The following is a 24798-nucleotide window of genomic DNA, read 5'->3' as shown; positions in this document are numbered from 1 at the left end:
TACTGCCAATGGGTCTCTTGCTCAAATCGCACTTGTCTACAGTTCTGTTTTTGTAGACAGTCAGCTATAATATGAATAGATGTGCTTCTCACACAAATCTGCTACATTTATGTCTGATATTAAAGAGATCTTGTAAGAGCTTCAGCAGAGACAGATGGTAATTGATTGGGCCATGTCTAGCCTCCTCCACACTGAGCTCCTGAGGGCTGAATTTTGAGTGGAGCTAAGATAATGATCTGCATATTTCTTCTGCTGTCATTTGTGGGACTTTTGACTATGCCATAGCAGACTTGCCAGTTGCTGTGACAAGGGGTTTTTTGGCATGTGGAAATGGCCATTCATTATAATACTAAAAATGTTTGCATAGCAAACATTTTCACAGTAGTTCAAGTGCTCTTTCAGTTGTTTTACCTTACTGTGGTTTGAGGAACTTGTTCTCAAAACTAAATATATGCTTTTGATCTATTATGTATTATTGAAAAACCCCATCGTGTCTTTAGCTGCCCTACGTGTAATTAAACCTCTTCCCCTCCCCTCTGACCTCTTCCTTTTGTGTCCGTCCCCCCCCAATCAACTTTTTTGTCAACCCACAGGGAACTCATCGCAGCTTGTGCTCTGGCAGGATCTGGGAAGTTCTGTCAATAACAAACACACCCACAACAGCTAATGGTGTTTTCAACAGGACTTGAAATAAATAATAAATTTGTTCAAAGGAGTCTAACTGCAGAGCTGATGCTGGCTTCCAGTTTCTTGTCTTGCTGATCTTGTTTTGGACATTTAGCACACCACGTCCTTAAGGTGATGAAGCATTGTGAATGAAAGGTGGTGTGGTTCTTAGTATCTTTGTTATGCTTGAGTTTGTCATCCCCATTTAACACCACCATCATAATGCTGTGAGGCCATTACATCAGATCAAGCAACCCAGAGTAGAGGGCTTGGGGATTGGGCAAAGCCAGTGATGGTAACATGTGTATGGCTAGTATCTTTCTAAGTTTAACAGGGTGGATGACACTTGAATGACTGAAACTTCATACTTTCCAGATCTGAATCCTCATTCTTCAAATCTTGTGTCCATGTTTTATTTGGGTTTGGGGCATTTTGAGGGGTTTTTTTTGGTTACTTCTGCAACAAGAATTTCTAATGTGAGAGTCAGTTAAGGAGAACCCATTGAGATGTCTTGTGAGTTGTCCTCGACTCTTAGCACCTAGTGGTGTAAAGAACATGCTGCATCCCTCTGTTTCTGTAGGCAGATCTCTAGAAGCTAGTGCATCTGCTCAGGATAACCCAGAGGGACCGGTGTTTTCAAACACAGGGGCAATAGACAGTTGTGCACACTGGCACAGCCCGAGGTGAGTTTAACTCTGTGTGCTATACCTGTTTGTCAGAACTGCTGTGTGGCACTGAGGAGGTGGCCTGTGTGGCTTCTATGGTGACACTGGCTGCCTTGCTAGGAGGAGCACTGTGTGATCTTGGGGATCAGAGCTATCCTTTTCACCACAGTATCTTCTACTCCAACCCACAGGGAATTGCCTGCATTTCCCAGTACTGGGATGAGAAATGAATATACATACTCTCCTGGGAAGTGCTAGTAATTAGGATTACAAATTTAGGGGAAGAGGAGCAAGGCAAGGAGGTATGAGAAGTAGGTAGGACTGAAGCAGACTTTCTTTGCGTGCTCTAGAAATGCAGGTACTGCTTTTGTGCATGCAAGACAGTTAAGCACTAGTGAACTGCTTGGAAGTACTCGATGTCTTGCTTCTGCAAACTTAAAATGCTGCTGCTACCACCTGTCAAGCCAAAATAGACCAGAATGCAGAATGAGCAGCGCGATCCATTGAATAGTTATTGCCCCTGAGGTATTAAGCAAGACAGTCAAAATATGCGTTGACTTTGGCTGTGTGGGGAGCACAAATGACCAGGACAGCTGTCCAGTATCTGGAGCTGTGGACAGCAAACAGTCTGGCTTAGATAGGTCCTGAGCCAGCATGGTTATTGCAAAAGCTTGAGTAATGGAAAGTGATTCTATACCAGTGGATTTCTACTTAGCAAGGCCAGTCTTGGGTCTGTATCCCAGAAAGTGTCCTGGAGTGTCCTGCCAGACAGTGAAGGCAGCTGAAACTTCATCTTGGGAACAAGGGCTTGGCTCCCTGATCTGAAAGAGCTATGCTGCTGCTCCTCTGATGGCTGCTCTTCATCTGTGTATTTGCACCCTTCTGAATGATACTGCAGCTTGTTTTCTGTTGACTGTGGAGTTCACTGGTGTTCTTGTTTTGGAGAGGTCGGGCATGCTAGCTTCCTTATCGAGTTGCTGAGCTAATTCTAAAGTATGATGAGTAGAAGGTATTCCTGCCAGCTCTTGCTTGTTGTAGATGGTTTGCAGGTTTTAGCTTGAATTTGTGGTTGCAGGTGGCTTCAAGTGAACTACTTCATAGTGGTGTTCTAGTTCTGTTCTTAGAAATAGAAGACCAGTAGTAAGCGTGCATTTTCTAGTTATTCTTATATCTCACAGATTCAGATCATTTAAGTAAGAGAGAAGCAGAATATCCAGCAGGAGTATCTGTATTTAATTCTGTATTAAAAAACTAAACTTAGTATGATCTTTGCATACAATAAATACAAAGAATGTAGTTCAAAAGATTGTCACGAAAAAACATGGTTTATATGGTTACCTTACGGAAACTTTCCACTCCTCCCCTTTTCTGAGCTTGATGCTTACGTGTGCTAGTTTCTGTAGGGTTTGTAAATGACTTTACTCCAGAACCTTTCCCTCTCCTGTTGCTTCCCTTTGCCTCCTGCCCTGGGCGGCACGCAGGTACATGTCTTCTTTGGTTGGGCTGAACCAGAGGCCCCAGGACATGTAGTTTCTCATTTCCTTTTTTCCACCGACTCCATTTGGAATTAACATTTATCTTGTTCCCCAGCCTTCCCCTAGCCCATGAAACCTCTTACACACCTTTCCTTAGTTTCTGTCTGTGTGCCATGGTATGTAAAACAGAAAGCAGTGTATGCATGATAGAGCATCTTCCAAACTGCTTTCCTGAAGCAAGCTGAAGAGGAAGAAAAGGATAGTTTTCTTTCTTGGAGTTCCTGTACTGTCTCCCCTGGGGTTGTTCATGGGAGGAGGTTCTCAGAGCTGTTGCAGAATTGTTTGAGCAGGGACAGTGCTGGGGAGGAGAGCACCGTCACTGGATTCATATAAATTGAACTTCATCCATGTGAGAGACACAGTCACTCTGCTGACATTTTGGCTTCAGGGTTTCAACTCTTCTGCAGGTGTTTGCGGAAGACTAACTGGACTTTCTTAATCCCAGCTTTCCTGCTTAAGAAGCATAGAAGTAGTACTTCATTTTGTGTTTGCCTTCAGGAGCATTATAAAGTGACCCGTGAGTTCACAGAAGTAATGCAGTGAACATGACAGTTCACTCTACTATTGCTGTGATGTTACATGTGCCAGCATCCTTGCTCATAAGAGGATGTGTTCATCTTGATGATGGGGTGAGTGATAGAAAAAGGAGAGAAATGGAATATCTGTGCTGGAGCTTGATAGAAAGAAGATGGGAAGATAGAAAAGAGCTCTGTAACCAGTTAGGAAAAAAAAAAATGAACAGAGAATTAAGTGCCCACTGCATGACTTCATTAGTAAAACATTAGCACCCTTGTTGCCATAGTGGCGCAGGTCTCTTGCAACCACCTGTGTGCTGGTTCATGGCTTGAAAAAATGACCAAAATACATGGTGCCATGCTGACGCCTTCCTCTTAGTGTGGGTCAGTTCTGCGCAGCTCCACGGACCGTATGCTGCCAGCAAATGTGGGCGCTTGCTGGGGAGGAGTTCTGCAGGAGGGAAGCCTAAAGCAAGCTAGGAATAAAGTTAACTTTTTGCTTCCTTTGTCGCCTTGTGCTGAATTCTGGTTTTCTTGGGATGGCCCTGTCCTGATTGAACACTTGATATGTTTTAAAATGTGTTTGCTCCTGCAGACGTATACAAATGTAGTAAGTTTTCACTGATAAAACAGATCCTATACCCTATCTCCAGCCAGTGCCTGGCAATGCACATGTAAATGTACCGTGAAGCAGAAGTAATTGCTGAGATCTCTACTGAGGTATTACTTTGGGCTTTAGCAGGTAGACCTAGTAAAATTCCACAGCACATTAGAGATTGTGCATGTTAATTTTGCATCTAAAGCAGTGTAGTATGTCATATTTCTACTTTCCAGTCTATCTTCACTCACCCAGTCCTATTTGGCAGGTTTATTACTTGCTGGTTTTGTGGATTCTTACACTTGATTGCTGACACTGGACTATGAATTAATATGATCTACATCAAGGTGATAAAAAACCCAGAGATTTTTGCCCAAGAAGTAAACTATGTGTTTGGCTCTTGGCCTACCTGGTTTGGCAGGGGTCACTGGAATTCCATACAAAAGCATGCTAAATCCTGCAGTGGCAAAAATTCTTGTGATGGTGAGTTTTTCAGAGGGTTTTGTGAGAACATGAAGTGACAGCTGAGCCGAAAGTGAGTTCCTCTATCGTGACAGCTACATGCAGAAGCACTGAGAGTTTCTTTTGCCTTCTACAATCAAACCAGAGACATGCAAGTTGTTGGATTCTGCATATATTAAAGCATATTAACTTTTTTCTCCTTTCCTATATACACAGGAGGCAGACAGCGGGGAAGAAGAATGCCGGTCCCAGCCCAGAAGGTAAGACTGTCACTTGAGGCTTGCAAGAGTCCTCAAGGATGCCTCTGTGTAAAATGTGCCACAGGGGGTTTTGTTGTTGTTCTGGCATGTTCTGCAAACACGCATCACACTCTGCCTGTCCTTAATGTTGCACAACTGTCTTGTGTGTGCCTTACTGAAAAATATATTTAACTGTGGCCTAAATAATGTTCCCAGTAAAGGAGTTGCTGCAGCAGGAAATGGGAGAAGTCAGATTGCACACTAAAAAATACATATGGGGAACAGTTTGCAAAGATGTCAGCGAGTATATTCTTCAGACTGTTGTCTGCATCTGGGAAGGGGTGTCTTGCCTGTGGACATGCTCTGAATAAGATGGTGATACTCAGCTTCTCTGTGCGTGTGGAGACTTTGCTTATATCTTTAGGAACAAATCCTGGTTGTGTTGTTCCTTAGCTCCCTCTAATGTCATATGTTGTTTCTCAGGATTTGGTCCCTCATCAGAATAGTCTGAGAGGAATAACCATACTAAACAAACTCTTGTTCTCTGGTTAAAAAGCCTCTGTTGCCACCAAGAGCTGCGTTGGATTACTCTAGTTAGCAGAGTATAACAGGAGAGCCTTCAGCAGTGATAGTCATCCTCTAACAGTATTTTTCTTGGGATTTGTGAAAAGTTGTACTTCTGGAAGCTGGAGTACAGGGTGGTCCTGTGCCATAAGGGTGCATGCTGCTTAAAATAGTGTGTTCAGTGGATGCATAGATATTTGCTACTGATGCAGGGGTTAAATACCTACTCCAAAGTTAGGAGAACGCTGAGAAATTGCAAGGATTTTTTTTTTAGTTGTGATTGTTTTGCATGGAGATGTTCAACTTTTGTAAATGCTGATTTCAGTTGCTTCAGGAAGAACCTTTTTTCATAAATGCTTATCCCTAAAAACCAAACAAACTTGGAATTCAGCTGATTGAATGGTGACAAGTATTAATGGTGATTTTATAATGCAGTCATAGTCTTAAGGGTAGCCTTCTTGAAGTCTGGTGAGATTTGTCTCCTACCCTCTAAGCCATCAAAAGAATTACTTCAGCTAAACTTAATAAAAGCAAAACTTACATATACCAGGTAACTTCTCCAGCAGCAGGATCACTTCCTTGGCTTAAAATGTTGCAGTCCAATTTTATGAAAGACGTAAGATTCCCTCCAGAGGGAGTAAAGGGGAAGCGAAGGTGAAATAGTTTCTTTATGAGCTCTTAGGCTGTTACAGTTCTTTGCTTAATGTTTTTTGTGTGAGTAGGTAAGAACAGAAGCCGTAATTTCTAGTATTTGAAAGGCTTAAACAAGACTTGGGCTTTGGGTTTTGGGCCAACTTGGATGAATCTTCAAAAGTAAAAGCTGTCCTGGTTGCATGTTCCCATGATTTCAGTGTAGTCCTGTGACTGTGTGGCCTGGGCAAAGTGACTGGTCTGTTTTATTTAGTCTTCTACCTTTAAATGATGATTTAAGAATTGCTGTCTCTTCATTTTACAGCTTTCATGGCTGAGAGGAAAGCTGGAAAGCACAATTCCCAAAGGCAGAAATTGAACTCAGCTAAACCCCGATTTTTAATTTCACTCTTAGCCTTCCAGCAGTCACAAGATCAACTCATGACTTGGTCTCAGTATACATAATGTATTGGAGGGGATGGGAGGTATTTAATTGTTGTGGGCACTTAGCAACAATTGTAGGTTAGGTTTGAAATGAACATTTTAAAATATATTTGAAATAACGTCCTGGGGTAGGAAATGACAACCTGCTGTTGATGTGGTGATCTGAACTCTGTACCTCCTGTTACTGGGGTCAGAAAGCTAATTGAAACCATGATCCTTCTTAGGGAAAACAAGGGGGTGGGTGTCGAATGTGTCTGAATACAGTAGGATAAAAATAATACAGTCAAATGTGGTAAGTAGTCAACCTGGAGTCCTGCTGTGGAGGAGCAGCAGATGTCTATAAACAGCTCTTGAGTGTATCTAATCCCCAGTTTTCAAGAGAACATAGCAAGTAGTAGCTATTAAAAAAACAGACAGTAAAAAGGCAATGGACTGAGTTTGGCTTTAAAAGAAAGGTACGTTATCAGCTGCCATGTCACCAAAGTAGTGCTCTGCAGCAGCCTGACATTCCTAGCTGCCTGCCTGGGCAAGGCCAGGCTGGCAAAGCTCCCCTGATGCATAATTTGGGTGAACTGGCTATAGCTATGGTCAGTGTTTGGGGTGAGGTTTTTGCCATTTGTAATATTCTTTTGATGAGGAGTCCTTTTGTCTCTTGCACTCGTGTAAAATTTGTTCAGATGATTGGCAATAAGCATGCCCAAACTTGTGCTGTTAACTGGACACTGAATGCAGGAGTATGACTGGTAGTATTAAAAGCATGTTTGGGTTAATAAAATAACTTTTCAATGTTTATTAAATAGGATGTTAGTGCATAGAGATGTTAATGCTTGCAAGGGAATTAGCTTAAGACCTAAGCATATGCACATATGTGCACATAGGTATGTTTCGTGTCAGAAGATTTTTGCAGTGGTCAGTCTTGAAGATCATTGAGTACAGCTTTCACTTCCATCATCCTGAGTCCCCATGCCTCTGCACAGCCTAGGGACTGCTGTCTCAAGAGACAAATGTTCCACTTAATCCAGCTCAACAGCTTTGCTAGTCCTGTGGCTGGTGATTTCTACATAGCTTCTTGTGTTAGGTTCTTGCTGTTTTATCTCTTCTCACTGATGAGGTAGGGGATATATATATTGAGGTGAACATATGCAGCAAAGACTGCAGTAGGACAGGAGTGACTAGTGCTTGTTGAGCAGAGGCTATGAAAAGCAACCAGTCTAAAATGTCTTCCAAAGAGGCACGGAAATTACTTTCAAACAGGAGCTTAAACTTGTAGGTATGTATATCAAGGTCATCGTACCTAAAACGAATCATCTGTCTCATTGCTGACCTGTTTGTGCTGTTTGAGATCTAACACCACAGAGGACTGTGATTGCATGGACTCAAGTTTTGCAGACAAGGGAGAGGAAGAGTGTGAAAATACTGTTTAAACTTAAACCTGCTCTATAGAGCAGTTAAATGACATGTCAAGTCTGCACTTGCCCCAAGACCGCTTCTGCCAGCATCATCACGGAATGAGGAGTTTTCTGCTTTGTGAATTAGCAGAATCCATCAAAACCTTTTCTCCAAAAGATGGAAAAAGCTATTAGATACCCAGAAAGAGAGTTCATGTGTGCTCTGCAATTATCCTTGGAACATGCTTTGAACAGTATTTTCTGGCAAACTCATTTGTACTGATGCAAGGAGGAATGGTTTATTTCCTACTTGAGGAAAGTACTTGAGCATAGTGAACACGGATCTAATTTTTATACAGATTTCTATCCATTACTAAAAACTATAGCAAATTAATACTGAAGCTGAGCAAATAGGTGAAAACCAGATTGCATTCTGGAAATTTTTTTTCTCACACCCAAGCCCTGCTCTATGGGAAGCCGGGCAGGGAAGCTGTGGCCCTGCACTAGCTGTGACCATTCTTGCAGCTTATGGGTAAGATCCCCAAGCCCCTGACGTGGGTTCAGGTGCTTGCTCTGGAGTCCCTCCTTGAGCCAGACCTCACTCTTGCCTGATGGGACTAAGACAGTACTGTGTAAGAGGATGTCCTAAACAATCTATTTATTACATCTATTGCCTTCATTGCTACCTTCTAGACATTTTTATTAGGCTGTCTGGAGGCTGTGCAGCTAGCTGGCCTGTGCATCTCTCCTTCTGTCCCCAGACGTGCTGCTGCCATGCTAAATACACTCGTAATAGACTATCTATGTTAACAATCTCTTTGCATTATCCTGATGTTAAAACCTAAAATACACTTGTATTGAGCTTTGAGTTTTTTACACCAGCTGACCTGTTGACATTCAGGTTTTGTGTGCTCTGTGCCAAGGTTGCAAGAATTCAGCATCTTTGTTCTGCTGACAAATGACATCTCCAGGGCCCGGGGCAGCAGCAGTGCTGCAGCCTGCGTTGGATTTGCTGTCAGGATCTGCTGATTGCTTTTTGGGTTTGTTTTATATGCTGCCTCTATTTCCACACTATCTGTGAATTTACCACTTCTGTGTGCCTTGAAACAGCTCTGGTTGCTGAAATGCAATGTTTGAGGCTGCACAGTAACTGCTGCTTATAAAATTGGGTAAGCTGTATTGCCTAGCAAGGCTGCTGGGGACTTCAGAGGAATTCCTTGAACTTTTTATGGCCTGGTGCTTGGTCAGACTGAAGTCCATTTGCTTAGGTAAAGCTGAGGAGCCTGTCATGCCCTTTAAGTGCTATAGAAAGTGATTAGGTCCTGTTTGAGATCTGGGGTTTGTTACCTGAAAATGTTCTCAAAAAGTGCTTGTCCCCGCCTCTTCAGGTGCAGGCAGAAGGGTAAAAAAAGAAAAAAAAATAATACCCAACACCATTTGCAGCCTAAATATGCTTACCTTCTGGTTTGTTTTTTTTAGTCAAAGTAGTTCCTTCCAGGAGTGAACTGGGAAGGAAAGCAAATCAGATTATTGCCATGATAACAGTTGGATGTGCCAAGATGCCTCAAGGTTTCAAGCTGTGAAGAAATTCCTTTGTTTTAGGAGCGGAAGACCACAGTCTGATGCAGGAGCTTATGGTCTGTAGCAGAATAAAAGCTGTTTTTCAAATAGTAAGTGGAATTGGTGCATGTGTTTCCTTGTATAGGGCAACAGCTCAATAAATTGTAAGCCAACTTGTTTGATTTTTAAACTGAGACCCGTTGTAAGCTTCTCTCTACCTGAGGGTTACGGCAGATGTATGCTAGTTCCTGGGAGAGAGAATCTGTGATACCAAATTGACTGCATTTCAGAAGACTTATTTACAGTCCACACTGAGATGTGTCAGTCTGCAGCCTCCTGTGTCTGTTGTGACTTTTGGAGATGTGTATCACCACCATTTGGTGCTCCTGGGGCAGGCTCCTGACACTTGTGGTTATCCTTAAAGCCTATCTGGTGTTAAGAGAGAGACTTCCAAAAACTATGTACTGTGAGTTCTAGCAGCTTAAACCTTCCTTGTGCTTCCTTTGTTTGCTGGTACTTGAACAGTAGCTGGATCTTCTAATGGATGTGCAAGACAGTTTGGTAACTCCAGTTCTTGAGTAAGAGGTTACTGTGTGTGTGGTGTACAGGAAAGCTTGTGTTTATCCGTGCCGGAGATTACTAAGCTCTTGTAGTATGAACCTTATCTTTAGAATGTGTTTCCTGAATCCATCTTTCTGTCTTTCCTTTCAGTGACAGCTTAGCCTCTCTGTGGCATTTACTACAGCTGCTTGTGGAGAATGTAATACCGAGATAAAGAGGGGTTCTGTTAATCTGCTAGCTCTGCTGCCACCAGAAAAAGTTTTGTGGGCCACGCGTCATGATTCGTTAAAGTAGGTCTGTGGTCTTCAGTTTTGAATACCAGGTGTTTTATCACCAAACCCTGAGCAAAGGTATAGCACTTGTAGTAAAACTTGGTTTTGTTAGATTACTAACAGGTATCTGCAGGGCTAGTTCACTGCAAGGTCTAAGGCTGCGGTTGCAACATGTTCAGTCCAGTCTGATTACATACCTGTGGATCACAATAATGTGTAAGATGAGTTCAGGTGTGATCTTCAGGCTGAAGGATCAAGCAGGCTTAATATTGTTGCATTATGAAATTACCAGGTCAGCATACGATGCTGTAGCAGGGAGCTCGCTCAAAATAGGAATGCTTAGGAAAAGGGTTTTTTGACTTGTCATTCTAAGGTGTGAACAGAGGAGAATGAGGAACAAAGCAAAGACAAACTGGGAAGTGAAAGGAATGAAGGTGGGTCAGATCCTTCAGCTACCAAAAGGGTCTGTTTGGCATGGAGCAAGCCCAGAACAGCTGCCCCCATGCACTTGTGCTGCTTCTTCAGAAGCTAGTGAAGGAGGGGCTGACCAGGAGGTGCTGTAAGGATTCCATACGTGCTTGTGTCTCCTGCTGAGCATGAACCAGGTGCTCTAAGCTAGAGGAATCTAAGTTAAGGAAAAATTCCTGTTGTAAATAGAAAGCAAACTCCAAAACAGTTGTTATGGTTTCTTTCCTGGGTAGGGCACCTTCACAAGACTTCAAAGTTAAGTATAAATCCTCAGTTTTCAGCTTTTTGTGGATTTCAGGCACTCAAATATATTTTGATAATCCGGGCCAGCGTTTCTAGACTTGTTGCCATTCAGCTTTTTGGTATCTTTGCATCCAAACTATTCCTTTATAAAATTAGGGGTGTGTTTTTGATAGTTCAGAGGATTTAGATCTTTCTTTTCCATAGGTCACTGAAATAACACATTACTTGCTTTATGATCTCAGACATGTCATTCAGGCATGTTTCTTCATTGCTGGACTTAGAACAGTCCTGTAACAGCTTGCAAGGGTCTGGATTAATTTTTTTAGTAGCAATGTAGATGTTTGCATGGAGAGCGTTTTGCTGTGCAAATAGGATGCGTTGTCAGTTTTGCATTCAAAGCTGGTCTTGAACTGTTTGAATGCACGTGGACGGCAGCTCTTCAGAAAGCAGGTGGAGAAGCTGGCTGTGGGAAAAGGTGTTTCAGCAAAAGTTGTGTCTTGGCATGTTACCCTTGTCCGACATTAGTGTTGCTTGTTGAGAGACCAGAGTGATAGATGTTGCTGCTTGTGCCCCTTTTCCTAGCCCTGCTGCCTGGTGGCACTGCTGGGGTCCCTTCAGTCCTCTTTGCTTCTGCCTCTCTCAAACGAGTGTAATTGAGCATTGGCTTCTTTGTGTCAGACCCTCTAAGATTTAACGATAAGTAAACTATACAGTGCTTGGGTGTGGGATTTGTGAGGGAAGGGTTTAATGAAGTGATAATATTGCAAAATAAGTGTTGAGTTTGCAACTAAGAAGCCTAATCATTGATCATGATGGGCAACTGACCAAACGGGCTTTTAAAGCAGGGTTTTGTTCTTTCTGTGATGCTTATCACCCTATCCCTGCATCTGTCTGATTTCTTTGCTCAAGAAGTGGAAACAGAAATACTCTTAGACAGCTTAAATAACCAAATTTAGAATGTGGCTTCCTGTTCTGACTGGTTCTACAGGATTCAAGTATAGTTTTGCGTGCTTTCCCTGTTCCTGCCTCCCCCTTCTTTTTTTTTTTTTTTTCCTTTCTTTTTTTTTAAAACTAGATATGGGCTCCTTGATAATTACTTTGTTAAATTTCCTTTACTGTATGTAATAAAGCTGGTGTATGTAAGCACTACCTTGGTGGGTGGTATGCCTCTTACTCACTGGGAAGGCTTTGTTTCTTCACTGTATCTCATTCTGCCCTGCATGCATTGGCTTGTTTATGATTGCTGCTACTGAAGTGGCTTCACATTTTCCTAATAAAAATTGGACTTGAATATTAGGAAAAATTTCTTCACTGAAAGGGTTATCAAACACTGGAACAGGCTGCCCAGGAGCTGTTTAAGAGCGTGTAGCTGTGATGCCTGGGGACGTGGTTTAGTGGTGAACTTGGCAGTGCTGGGTTAACAGTTGGACATGATGATCTTAGTCTTTTGCAACCTAAACGATTTTATGATCCGGTACGCAGTAAGCTTTGTCTCCCATGCTAAAAACTGCCAGAAGACTTCTAACAGATCGAGTTTTCCCTCCAAGGTGGGGAGGCAGCAGTAGGAGACAGGCGCAAGAGGTGCTGCTCTCAGTGGATCGTTCTCTACCTGTTTACAGGTTTGCTGCACTAGTTCGAGGCTCTCTGCAGATAGGTCATCTGTTTGGACTCTTAATCCAGTCAGACTCATTTGTAGACTCTTCATTGCTGAAAGCCACATGTCCTCATAGCAACAGGCTGAATTAAATGATGTCCCACCAAAAAGGCAGAGGCATCAGATCCTTTGACCCTCAAACAACTGAGGTGTGGCATCATATTCTTCAAAGCTACCCCTTAGGACCCTTTTTCCCTATCAGACCTGATGCTGAGACAGCTGGGGGGATTGAGTGGAGGGGACTGACAGTGGGGAAAGATTGAGTATAGCTGCTGGTGAGAAAAACAAAGCACTTGGCCCCACCTCTGCATACGGAAATGAACTTGCTACCTCTCTCTGCAGTGGTGCGGGTGCAAGACTCCAGTGTTTGGCTGTGGTAGCGACATGTTGTTTTCAAAATTCTGTTAACTTTCATAAATGACACCGGAAACAGCTGCTCAGCAGCAAAGAACAAACTTTCCATATGCACACTAGAGGTGGCTGAGCAGGCACTGCCGTGGCTCATCGCTCTGTTGGGAGAGGATGTGATGGTGGTGAGGGGGAGGTTTGTTTGCCAAATGCAGCAGCTTCACAACTTTTTCATTCTCCCCTGAAAACATGGGTCCAGGTTCTGCATTGCCTTACCTCTTACACTGATACTAATAGATAGAGGCCAGAATTCCTACGCCTAGCATCCTACTGCTCCCTTTACCTTGAACATGACTAACACTACAGTTGTAGTACTGTCCACAGGTTTACCCTGTTGTTTCGAGGAAGAAAAGAACATGCCTTGCTTTTGCAGAGAGTACCTGAACTTCAGTCTGAATGGACTTAATAGCCAACCTTCATACCCACTGGAATTAATTTCTAGAGAGGCCATGGCAATATATCACCCTCATTAAGGCTCTTAAAAAGGAGAGAACTGAGAGGACAGAGAAAGTCTTGCTGGCAGACATATTCTAAAATGAAGAGAGGTCACCGGACCCCAGTGTAGGCTAAGAATTGAACATGCTTAATAAGACAATCCATGTTTCAGATTTAATCATCTTAGCATGCGAGCAGACACTCTGCAAACCTCTGTGGGATAGGCGTGGGTGGATTATGGCGACACCCACACCTTTGTGTGGTCTTACAAAAAGCAGCAATTCAGCCTTAAGCTGTTGATCTTGGATGGGAACATTAGCTTGATTAATGCTCTCTTTGCATGTGGACTATGTGCACTGACAGGACTGCGTGTCCAGCTGTAAGCATGCTTTCTGCAAGTGTCAAATCTGTATCTGCTAATGCAAAACTAGACTAGAGTGCTTCATGCATTTTTACTATGTGACCTATGTACTGAGCTGTAAAATCACATTTGTAAGCTGCTGGCCCCGTGCAGGACACAGAATTACTCTTATTTACATCACTGTAAGATCAAAACATGTTAAAAAGCTCGAGGAAAGTTAAGGCAGCTGAAGTTACTGGTGCGAGCTACTGTAACCGTATAGCTTTGGGATACAGACACTGCGGGAGATGATGACTGTATGAATAAACGATGTATTTTCAGCCTTGTCTGCCAGGCAGAACACTACAAGTCAATACAAGAGAACTGTGCATGCATGTTCTCCCTCCACTCCCTTAAACTTCACTCCAGAGGCAGCTCTGGTGGGCATTCCCTCAGTTCCCTCCTCCCAAAGTGCCTGGCTAGGCATTCTCAGCAGTCCTTGTCATCATTGTCGTAGCAAAGGTTTTCGGATGGTTTGTTGTTTGGTTTTTGGGTTTGTTTTTGTGGGTTTTTTTTAATACGGTGTGGCTTGCATGATGCATGTAACTGTCATTTATTAGTCGTGTGGTGTTCAAAGGTTAAATGCAAGCCTACTGCCCAATGGGGTCGGGCTGTACTGAGCGCAGATGCGGTGTTGTTTACCACTCGGCTCTGCAGCAGGCGGCATGGCCCTGCTAATCCTGTGACCTCCTGGGGAGTGAAATGCTGACTGAAAACTCGGACAGTGAGTGCCCTTTTTCACGCAGCAAAGTATATTTTTGTGCACTGGGCTGGGAAGCTGAGACCCCAGACAAACTTATGTACATCTCGTCATACAGTGACTAATGGCTATTGCTCACATGCTCTATTGCAGCACGGTAGTGATTTAGCCTGCTACCTGTCATCACTGCAATTTTGTGCACTTTAAATTCTTTATGTATTTGTCCCAGCAGAGTGCACCTGCTTCCAGCAAGGAGCAGTTTGTTGGCTGTCTTGTGACCTGCTGTCTTCAACTCCATGTATCCCCTGGATGCCCCTTCTTTCTGCCCGCTCCTTGCTCCTACATGCTGAGAGATGGAGTTGTTGGGGCAATAAACTGCTGAAAGTAGGTTGCAACTTTGGCAAAGAAATAGGGTTGTTCCTGAAGTCTGATTTTAAAAAGCAGAATATGAAAATAACATATGCTATACCAGCGGAGGTGGGAACTGAAATGTTAATCTGACATGTAGCCTGAAGGCAGTGTCAGTCTCAGGCTGGTATTTCAATCTTTATGGCAACAAACCCAGGTTCAAATACCTTCTATTAGTGCAGATTGCAATATATGACCTTACGTGAGGATTTCCTGCTGCTGTTTTCTAAAGGTTCAGAAAGAAAAAAGCTGGGATATTTCTATTATCGTTTGGTCTCCTAGCATATGGAGACACAGTACATGATTGTATTAATCCAGGACTAATTAATTTACAAATCTATTATCCATATGTTATGAGTAGCTGCTTTAAGAGTATTGCTTGTAGTTAATCACTGCACTTTTTTTTAGCAGTTTTTAAGAGCTTGCCTTTGTAATGTTAGTTTGCGTGTAAGAAATCTGCCATCTGTCTGGACAGTATCTTAACATTTAGTCTTCTACAATGCTTGAGTAAGGCCCTTAAGTTATTAATCAGAATAGAACAGAAGTTCTGGGTTTGTTTTTCAGTCTATGAATGTGTGGTATGTGTTACTATTAAATATGAGGTTCTTGCCAGTCTCTTGACCTCTGGAAAGATTGAGTTACCCTCCATTTCTCTAATGTCCTGATTTTTCCATTGCTTCTTGCAACTGACTTCATTTCTGCCTAACAAAATGGTATTTTTTTTTTTTGGCACTGCAGCTAGCTGGCACTGCATTTTTCTTTACAGCTGTGAGGAACCATTACCAGAGATGTGCTCTTGGCTATATAAGATGACATTGCTTAAATTAATGCAACCAAACCATACTCTAGCAAAACTTGCAGAATCACAAATCCTACAGCTTTGTCCTTTTCTCTCAGAGTCCCCTGGAGTGGGGATGGCTGAGACCCTCCAGACAAGTGTCTGTCTTGCTCCTATGAAGTCTCAGACCCGAAGCAGTTGCTGTCATGCTGTACTGTTTTTTAAGCACCAGCTTCTCTGAAAGTTTTAGTTAATAGTTGGAAATAAACCCTAGACAAAGCTGTCGTTTGGCTTCTAGCTCTGGCGTCTGATCCTAGGGGCAGTCATGCCCCAGTGGTACCTTTTTTCCAGTTGAGTAGGTGTCATTAGTACACGTGTTTATCTTTTTATCTTCCACTGCCCGCTCACTTGTGCTTTGCTACTGGGTCTGAGCATGTGCCATCCACACCAGGTGCCTTAGGAACAGCGTATTATTGTGTCCCTCGGTGGTGGGATGACCTGTGTTCCGATGGGACCGATGGGAAGCAACACGGAGCCGGCTTCCAAGGTTTCTCGGCTGTTTTCCCACACTCCTTAGTTAAACAACTTGCCCGAGGTAAGGGCTGGAGAATGCAGATCTGGAACAGTTTGTGCTGTGGGGCTGGCCTGTGCGTAGGAGGGGATGGAGCAAGCTGCCCCAGCCCTTTCCCCGGCGCTGCAGCAGCACGGAGAGGACAAGGTTTTGTTCTAAAGCGCTGCCTTTCCTCTGGAGGAGCGATGGAGCTAAAGATTAAATCGCATCGGAAGGTAGCTGCTGCTCTGCTCCTTTGGCAGAAAACGAGTTGTCAAGTCTCTGCGTATGAAAGTTATTGCCAAGATCTATTCCCCCCCCCCCCCCCCCATGCCTCCTGCAGGAGAGAAATTAAGGTCGTTTCCCAAGCGCCTGCGTTGTCGCTGCTGCTTTTTGAGAAGACCCCTTTTGATGTGCTGCTTCAGCCCTTGCGGCTTTGCCCCGGCTGTTTCGGGGAAGCGGGGGCCGGGAAAGGGGGGGAGAAACCAAACCCAGCGCGCCCCCTCCCCGCTCTCTCGCCCCCTCCGGGGGGAGCCAGCGGTCGCATCCCGTTCCCGGGCGGGGGCGGACGGGACCCTCGGAGCGGAGCCCCGGGTCGGGGGGGACACGACACCCCAGGAGCGGAGCCGCGGGGCAGGGGTGGGGGGACCCGCACCCCGCCGGTGCCCGGCGCCACGTGCTGCCCGGAGGGCGGGGCGGGTCCCGGTCCCGCCCCGCTGGGACCCGCCCCGCTGCCGGGGCCGCTCCTGCGCAGTGGGCGGGCGGCGGCGGCGGGGCTGGCCGGAGCGCGGCGGGGCCGCGGGGCAGAGCGGCGGGCGGCTGCGCTCCCCATGCCGCGGGGCAGGGCGGCCGCCTCGGCGGGGAGCCGCGATGATCCCCTACTTCTCCGACAACGCCGTCATCTCCCAGGGTGCCATCGCCCAGCTGTGAGTACCGGGAGAGACCGGCACCGACCGGCTGCCGCTCCGCCTGCCCCGTTCCCGGAGCAGACCGGCACCGGGAGAGACCGGCACCGACCGGCAGCCCGCTCTGCCGCGCTTCGCCTTCGGGCAAACTTTCCCCCAGCCGCAGGGCTGGCCGCGTCCCCGTTACCGCGGGCTCGCCCGCCTGGGTTCGGTGTCCCTGCGAACCCCCGGGCGCCAGGGAGCGGGGCCGGCGCTGCCCTGCCCGGGGTGCAGCACTCCTGCGGCCGCACACCGGCTGCCCTTGAACCCTTCTGTCGGGGTCTGAAGCAGAGATCAGCCCCCTCAGCTGGTCTCCTTTGAGCCGATCGCCGGGTGGTTGGGGAGCTTTTTCAGGTGGGTGTAACAGGAACAGGACTGAGCCCTCGCCCCCAACACCTGCAGCTCATGAGGGCGAGATGAGCTGATGCCAGTTTTTAAGTACTCTTAGTCCTGAGCAGCTGTAAAGCACGGAGTGTCTCTGTGCCCCATCCTAAGCCGCTTGGAAAAAAAAAAAATCAGCTTCTCCAGCTGCACACCTCCCTTTGAAATGCAGATACCAATAATCATTTAATTTGCAGGCAATTAACAGCGACTGCCCCAGTCGTGGGTTTTGGTTGGAAGGATTAAGGAGGGAAGTGGCTGCTATGGGGTGGTAGATAAGGCTTTTAGAGAGATAGTTGCTGTGGTCTAGCTATGCTTGATACTGCTTTAAAGATGCCAGTTTTATCTCTTAGAACCATGATGAAAGGCTTCAGGATAGTAGGATAAAATGCTGGATCCCACCTGGAGCTGTGTGCAAGAAGCTTCAGCTAGAAATTGTGCTGCATTGCACTTACAAGGTCTATAGTAGATACCCCTGCTTATGCTTGGTATGGGAATAAGTCCCCGAACTCTGTGGCCTCTTTCTTGAGCCTTGGCAATCACTGCTGTACCTGGTAATCGGTTAAGTCTCTCTGAGCCTTTCATACTCAACCCAAAATGCTTGTAATTAGTAATTTTTTTCCACTCGTAAGTGCTGCCTGTAAACATTACGGCTTTCCCTGTGGCTGCTGATAACGGAGGTTTAACAGTGACATACCTGAACTGTTCTGTGGAAGCAGGGATGCAGGTTGGATATGCCCTGGGCATTGGGAAGTAGCAGTAACTCTGGAATTATGGAGAAAAAACCAACCTGAAACATTTCCTTACCACTCAGCATGATTTAGCAAGCTGTACTAGGTAGCTAGGTAACAATTTAAGTGCTTTTAAGATGTTTGTTTTGTACACTGCTCGAACACTCAGCCCACAGTTTGAGACTGTATGGAAAGGGATCAAAGGAAAGAGGAAATACTGCTGGTCTCTGCTGCCCCAGCCGCATGTAGATCTGCGGTTTCTATCTAGCAGTAGTTTAAATGGCCACTTGGTTGGAAGGACCACCCTTTCCTTTTCTGGGGAGAGAGATAACTGAGTTATCAGAGGAGCTTATGCTGTCTTATGCCTCCTGGAAGAAAAGATTAATAAGCATGAGAATGACAGAGCTTTTGGCCCACGCATGAATTGTTTGCACAAGGCTGAGCACCGGATTAATATTTTGATATCGTTCTCAATCAGGACGGTGCTGTAGCTTTTGGGCTGGCATAATGAAGAGCTGTTTTAAAGGTAATACTACTAGTTGCAAGTTCACAAAGGCTGATTGATATTGGATGTGCTTATTTTGTTGCAGGCAAGATCTAAAAATCTAGTTTTTGTTGTTTTGCTGGGCTAAAAATGTGTTCTCTGTGGAATGGGAAGGGCAGTGGTGACCCAAATGCTATCAGAAACTTCTGTTTCAGTGTATTCTTTGGTAGATGTATTTGGCTAATCAGCTCTGACTTTCAGAGGTCAGCAGAAATTATTCTTGTGTTGACGCTTTTAGTCAGTAATGTAGTCAGCTGGTCTGGGTCTAATTCATTTCAGGTTCACAAGGATTCAAATAATGTCCGAGAGACTTGTGTTTATCAAAATGCTCAGAATTCATAGTTGTAACTCATTCCAGAAAGCCTTGTTACTCTCGTTGAACCTAGTGGGAATTCTGCTGATTTACTAGTTTATTTGTGTGTAGGATTCAAAATTTACTTTGGTCTAGTAAAACTCTAAGGCAGCCGATGGAAAGATAGAAACAAAAAAAGCAAAACTTCAGACAGCCTGCAAATACCAAAGAATTTTTAACAGAAGAAAGCTGGAGAAACTGCCATGGATCAGTTCTTCCTGCCTGTAGTCGCTTCCTCTGCCTGTGGCCAAGTTTTAGGTATCTGATTCATTGTTGGTGCCCCTGAAGTGTTTTTTCCATGTCCCTGTGATAATGCCAGATTCCCCTGTCGCTCAGTTTTCCTCTTTATCTTGGTAGCAAAGCAGGATTATGGAGTGATCAGAGTGCTCACTTGGGATTTGGGAAGGCCAAGCTCTTGGTGCCTGCTGTGCCATATCCTTCCTGGGCGACGGCAGCCACATCCCACGGGGCCGATGTTTGGTGGGAGCAGGGCCTGAAGACACAGAAGGATGCTTTGCCTTTCTTTTGAACCTGAGGATTAAGCACCTCGCTTTGGTGCCAGCATCCCCCTGGCGTTTTTGTGCAGTTTTTTGGGGCATTTAAAGATTTTTGTCTCTGCCTCGGCTTCCTTTCTGCAAAGCAGCAGGGAGAGCCCTCCCTGGGCTTACGTTGAGCACGTGTTAAAGCACTCTGATACTGTTTACTACTTCATCCTCCAACACTTCAGGAGCCAGATGGATCTAAAAACATGAGTATGCTTGCTGCTTCCCATGGTTCTCATGCTTGCTTCATACCGGTCTGTTTTCTATTATAAGATGTTAACTGATAGTTTTTATAAGTATTTTAAACTTCAGACAAAAAAAAAAAAAGAGCTAGAATAGATAGTTTCTTCAGTGTTGTGAGCATATCTTGGAGCTCTTAAAAAAAAACAACAAACCCAAAACCAAACCTCACAAGTTAAAACAGAATTGTTTTCAGCGAAAGGTTAATGATAACCACAAAATGTTCTTGCAGACTTGGCTTAGCAGCCTGTTGCTCTCTCACATAATCAGTTTTCTTGTAAGTGACAACCCTTGTTCTGTGTAGTGTGAAGAAACAACGCTTTGCAATGTAAGAGGAAGTTACAGGCTGTGCAGGTAATTACAAACTGTACGCTAAATTACACCACCAGGTAGTTCAGGCTCATTGTACTGCCGCCTCCTTGTTGCAGCCTGTCTTTGTGCCCAGCCTACCTTGGCCCTTGGCCTCCCCCACCCCTTCCATTTACCTTTGTCATGCGGCTACAGCCTCTATGCTAGGAAATTTTATGACCTTCTAATTTTAAATTATGCCAAGTGCCAAGTCAGGAACTTAGCTAGGTGTGTGTCTGCTGTTGCAATTGTCTGGAGAGCTGCTTATTTATTTATTTATTGTATGGGAAACGTTACAACCTTTTTATCTGCTCACAATGTTGTCACTGCCAAAAACCTTGACCATTCAGCAATTAGACCACGATCTTCCAAGCAGCACGTTATTGGAAATCTTTAATTGCCTCTATGCCATTGTAAGTGCTGTAGCTTTGTGACTATTTTACTATTGTGCTGAGAGTTGACAATATTTAAGAGTTGACAAGGAGATGCTTGGAAACAGCTGCTCAGAAGACTAGATCAGCAGAGTGATTCTGGTTACTGCTGTCGGCTCTAGTTGAAGCTGCTTTATGAGCTGAGGGTCACTGGTTGGAGGTGCTTGACACATGGAAACGAGTTGATGAGCTCCTCATCCTCATCTACCTACCAGTAGAGGCTGGTAGGATCAGTACAAGACTATAGCAGTTCTGTTTTCCATTGAAATGTGTGTGATGTGCTCAGGGCTGGTTTGCCTGCAGAAGACAGCCTCGTGCTCCACCAAGGACAGAACGGGAATGTGCAGGCAGGGGAACCTGACCCCTTCCCCTTCCTGCCCACCCCTCCGCACAGCTGAGCTCACGCCGGGCTTCCTGTTGACTGAGCGGAGTCGTCGGGCATTTCTCATCTTTTTTATTTCTTTGCTGATTGCGATAACGCAAATGCAGTGCCTAAACGGCCTCTTACTACCCACGGATTGTTAAAAACTTTATGCAAATAAGTAGCGGTAATTGGGTAAAAGTAGTGTACTGTATGCTCTGAAGCTGATCATTAACTAAGCCAGGGCTGTATTGTTCATAACTACTTTTCCTGTTTGGCTTTTCCTTTTATTCCCCTGGAATCTGTGGGTATTTGTCTCACCGATCCTTCCTGGTAGGGGGGTTGGAAGAGAGACAGAGATGGTTATCAGATATAAAATCAAAACTTGAGCAGCAAACTAGTGTTTCAAGGACAGACCCCCCACACCACCACCAGTTTTGAAGCAGTATGTTCTAGTTAGGAAGCCCACACTGCTGGGCTGGCAAGTTCATGTTTTAAAAGGCTGTGAATGGTAGAGTTGCCTCTGAGATTCTGTGTTTTCTTGAAACTTCTGCAGATGTTCCTGTCTCTGGAAATGCTTGAGATTTTTCCTAAAGACTACAAAGCAGAAGGACCTGAGTGAGATTATCAGCAGAAAAGGACCTTTGGGGGCCAGTAAATAGGCTGGCTGGGATTTTTTTTTTTTCGCCCCAGGACTGTACTTCCTTGTACCTTTATCACAGAGCCCCTGGCTAAAATATTACTTCATTGTTCTTTAAACAACTTCAGGCTAACTTTTTTGAAATGTTGCTTCTAACTAGTGTTTGTGGGGTCAGAGAAAGTTTAAAATTCTGCATCCCTTTCTGCAGTAGGCTCTGAAGAGTTGCTGTGTCCTCTGCATCGGGCTGACAAACAGCATTTAAATTATCAGCCCATATGGGCTTAAAACTAGTTCAGCAAATATTTTTTCTCCAGTGTAATGGATATAATGTGTGCAGAGCAAATCTGCAACTTGAGTTTCCAGCCATGGTGTTTCGTAGCAGCTGGCTGAAGACTCTGTTTCCACAAACACATGGAGTAAAACTCAGTCCTGCCGTTAACTCCGAATGCTTGTGCTTTTGCTGAAGTAATCAGAAGGCACCGCTTCACTTGGCGTAGGCACCTGGGCCAGAGCTTGAATTGAGCAGCTTGGGAAGTAGCTGGAGACTGGCAATAGTTGTTCTGCAGCCACTGATTGCTGCATTCTGTAGGATTAAGCAAGTGTTTGTGATAGAGAGAAGCCTTTTGGTTCAAGGACGTCAGGGGGAGGCTGGGGAAAAGAAAAATGTGTGGAGGTGAATGATAAAATGAAGCCATGCCCCAGTGTTTGCAAAGGCTGGGAGTAGTACAGGAATCAGCCCATGAGATCTCTGTGTAGGGTCGGCACTTCTTGGCATTGGCAGCTTTTCAAATTTGGGCATTTCTAGGTATATTAAGGCCACAGGCTCCTCGTTCTGTGCACTTTCCTGTTTATCCAAGTATTTATCTGGCTCTCATCAACATTGTATTCAGCCCTTTGGGGTCTCTGGGTTTATTTGTAATAAGCCATTTAAGAAGTATGCTTTTTCTCAAAACACCTTTGTTACAAGTAGGCTAAATCCAGAGACTGCTGAACCATAAATGATTTAGTCCTTTCTTGTAAACAAATGATCTTTGTCACTTAGCAGTGAAGTCCTTAGTTCGTTCACACACTTCTCACAATGGCTTAATGAGGTCCATATTGTCCCACCAGCCTGGGCTTTCTCCTGCCTGTGGTCTCCTCACTAACTGCAGCTCGGAGTCTGATCCGCACTGTTAAACTTCCAGCTTTTCACTTGAAAAGCGCAGATTTGTTACATCTGAATTTTGTGGTATGGCTCTTGTGGAGGCGCAGACAAGTTAGAGTAAGTTCATCCCTTGGTCCTGTGCTGTCTCGAAGCGCCCAGGGTGGGTTGGGACCCCTACCCCTGCAGAGGACTGTTGAGATGAGTCGAGCTTAGGCTTAATTGTCTGTACACCGGCATTATGTATCGTGAGCTGTGCTGTATTTTCTCTCCCCGTGTTTTGTTTGCCAGCATGAAGAGAATACATTTGCTCATCTGAGCCTCTTGTTACCCTGCAGCCTCCATTCTTACAGCATCTTAGCAGGATGCTCTGGAGCGGGCTGTTCCCTGCATCTCACTCGGGCACCTCTAGCTCCTCGAGATGGTGGCTGACGGATGAGCACAGGCAGCCGAATGCTGGGTGTATTGCCGGTGTCTCGTGAGAGACTCCACAAGTCAGGTGGGACTGGAGGGGGGTCACTTCAGTTAGCAAATGGTAAATTTATCTTTGCCAGGTCATAATTTAAGGGGGAACCTAATTTGCACAAAGGTACAGGTGGGAAAAGCGATCATTGGTCTTGCCTTTGTCTTCTAAAACTTGGCCTGTGAGTTGTCTGCTTGCTTTCTGCAACTGGATGCTGAATTAAAATGAACCCCGAATTGTTTTTTCATTTTTTTTAAGGCTCATTGTGTGGTGGTGTGTGAAGAGTTTGTCACTGGCTTTATTGTTGTTATTGTTAGGGTTGGTGGCTTTTTTTCCTTTATTTGCTTTGAAAACAAGATGGAGAAATCAAAAAACAAATGCGAAGTGGAACAGCTGCATTCCTCTGTGTTGCAGAGTGAAAGCCACGTAGTCTAAATAAAAACAAATAATTTGTCAGCACCATTTCTAGCCCTCCTGGTGGTTTGCCTTGATGAGAAAGTTGTAAGAAAGCATATGGAGGAATATTCATGTACCTCATTAACAAGGAGGGGTGACGAGCACAGAATAACATCCATCCGAGCACTCTGTGATGATTCCAGGTGTGCAGGGCCGGTGCATCCTGCGAAGCTGCCCGCTCAGAGCCGGGTGGGTAAGCAAGCGCGGGAGCCGCGTGTCGGAGAGCAGCAAAGGAGGTAGGGCAGAACGTCACCAAGTTTCCCAGCACAGTCACCAGAGCAAAACCTTGATGCTGTTTTCATGTTACCGAATTTTTTTGTCCTTAGTTCCTTCAAGTACATCATGAAATTTTTTATGAGAGGCTCTGTAGCTTGAAATTAAGCAAATAACTATCTAGAGCCTTTTTAGAAGCCGTTTAAGAGCCTTTTCCCATAAGTACATGCTGTTCTTGTTAGAGACTTCTCTGGATCCGTGATACACAGCAGTATTTAGTATTCTGTTGGTCTTTCTACTTTAATGTGTGGTTTTTAAAGGGGTTTGCATGCTTTTAGGAAATACGAAGACCTGAGTTAACCACTGAAAATTGGCTGCCAAACTGCCTGAAGTGCTAATTCTGATGAAATTTAGCACCTGACTTCTGCAGGGATAAACACATCTGGAATCTCTACTCTTTGGAGTCCAAATTCTTGTAAAATAGAACTTTATTTAGTATGTTTCCAGTCTGAGTCTTAGTCAACAAAACTTTGCAGGGTTTTTATGTTGAGTTAGAAACTCCTTAAAATGCATTTTGAAGTTAAGCCCTGACATCTTTAGCTGAAAGTCACATTAAGGTGCTAAGAGTAAGTTAGCTTGCAGTTGTGTGGAAGGATCCCAAATGCAAAACTGCAATGTGATGCTTCAAAATGATGCATGTTCCTGTGTTTATTTTTTTGTGAGAAGATATCACAAAGTGTGGATGGTTCAGATGGTACTGCTTGCCAGCTTTTATTTAAAGTATCTGTCTAAAAACATTGCCGTGCTTAGGAACAGTTTGAAGAAGTTCATTTGTCTGCTACTTAACAAATTTCCCAGTTCCTTGTGC

At 44.6% G+C, this 24798-nt stretch overlaps 1 protein-coding gene across 6 annotated transcripts in view; it reads left to right on the top strand.

Moving 5' to 3' along the window:
* SSH2 (slingshot protein phosphatase 2) overlaps positions 1–24798 on the top strand; it is a 103611-nt gene that overhangs the window by 30059 nt on the left and 48754 nt on the right. For 2 of the 6 annotated variants that reach the window (XM_055718035.1, XM_055718019.1), the window contains exon 2: positions 4658–4701. In XM_055718035.1, coding sequence (XP_055574010.1) covers positions 4658–4701 — 44 coding nt within the window. Of the gene's footprint in view, positions 1–4657; positions 4702–16917; positions 17070–17129; positions 17442–17475; positions 18726–24798 lie in introns of those variants that run through there. The other 4 variants (XM_055718025.1, XM_055718042.1, XM_055718056.1 and 1 more) reach the window with 4 other exon arrangements.

Source organism: Falco cherrug, chromosome 1, assembly GCF_023634085.1.
Source record: "Falco cherrug isolate bFalChe1 chromosome 1, bFalChe1.pri, whole genome shotgun sequence".
NCBI classification, from domain to species: Eukaryota; Metazoa; Chordata; class Aves; order Falconiformes; family Falconidae; genus Falco; species Falco cherrug.
This window is presented reverse-complemented; position numbering and strand designations above follow the sequence as displayed.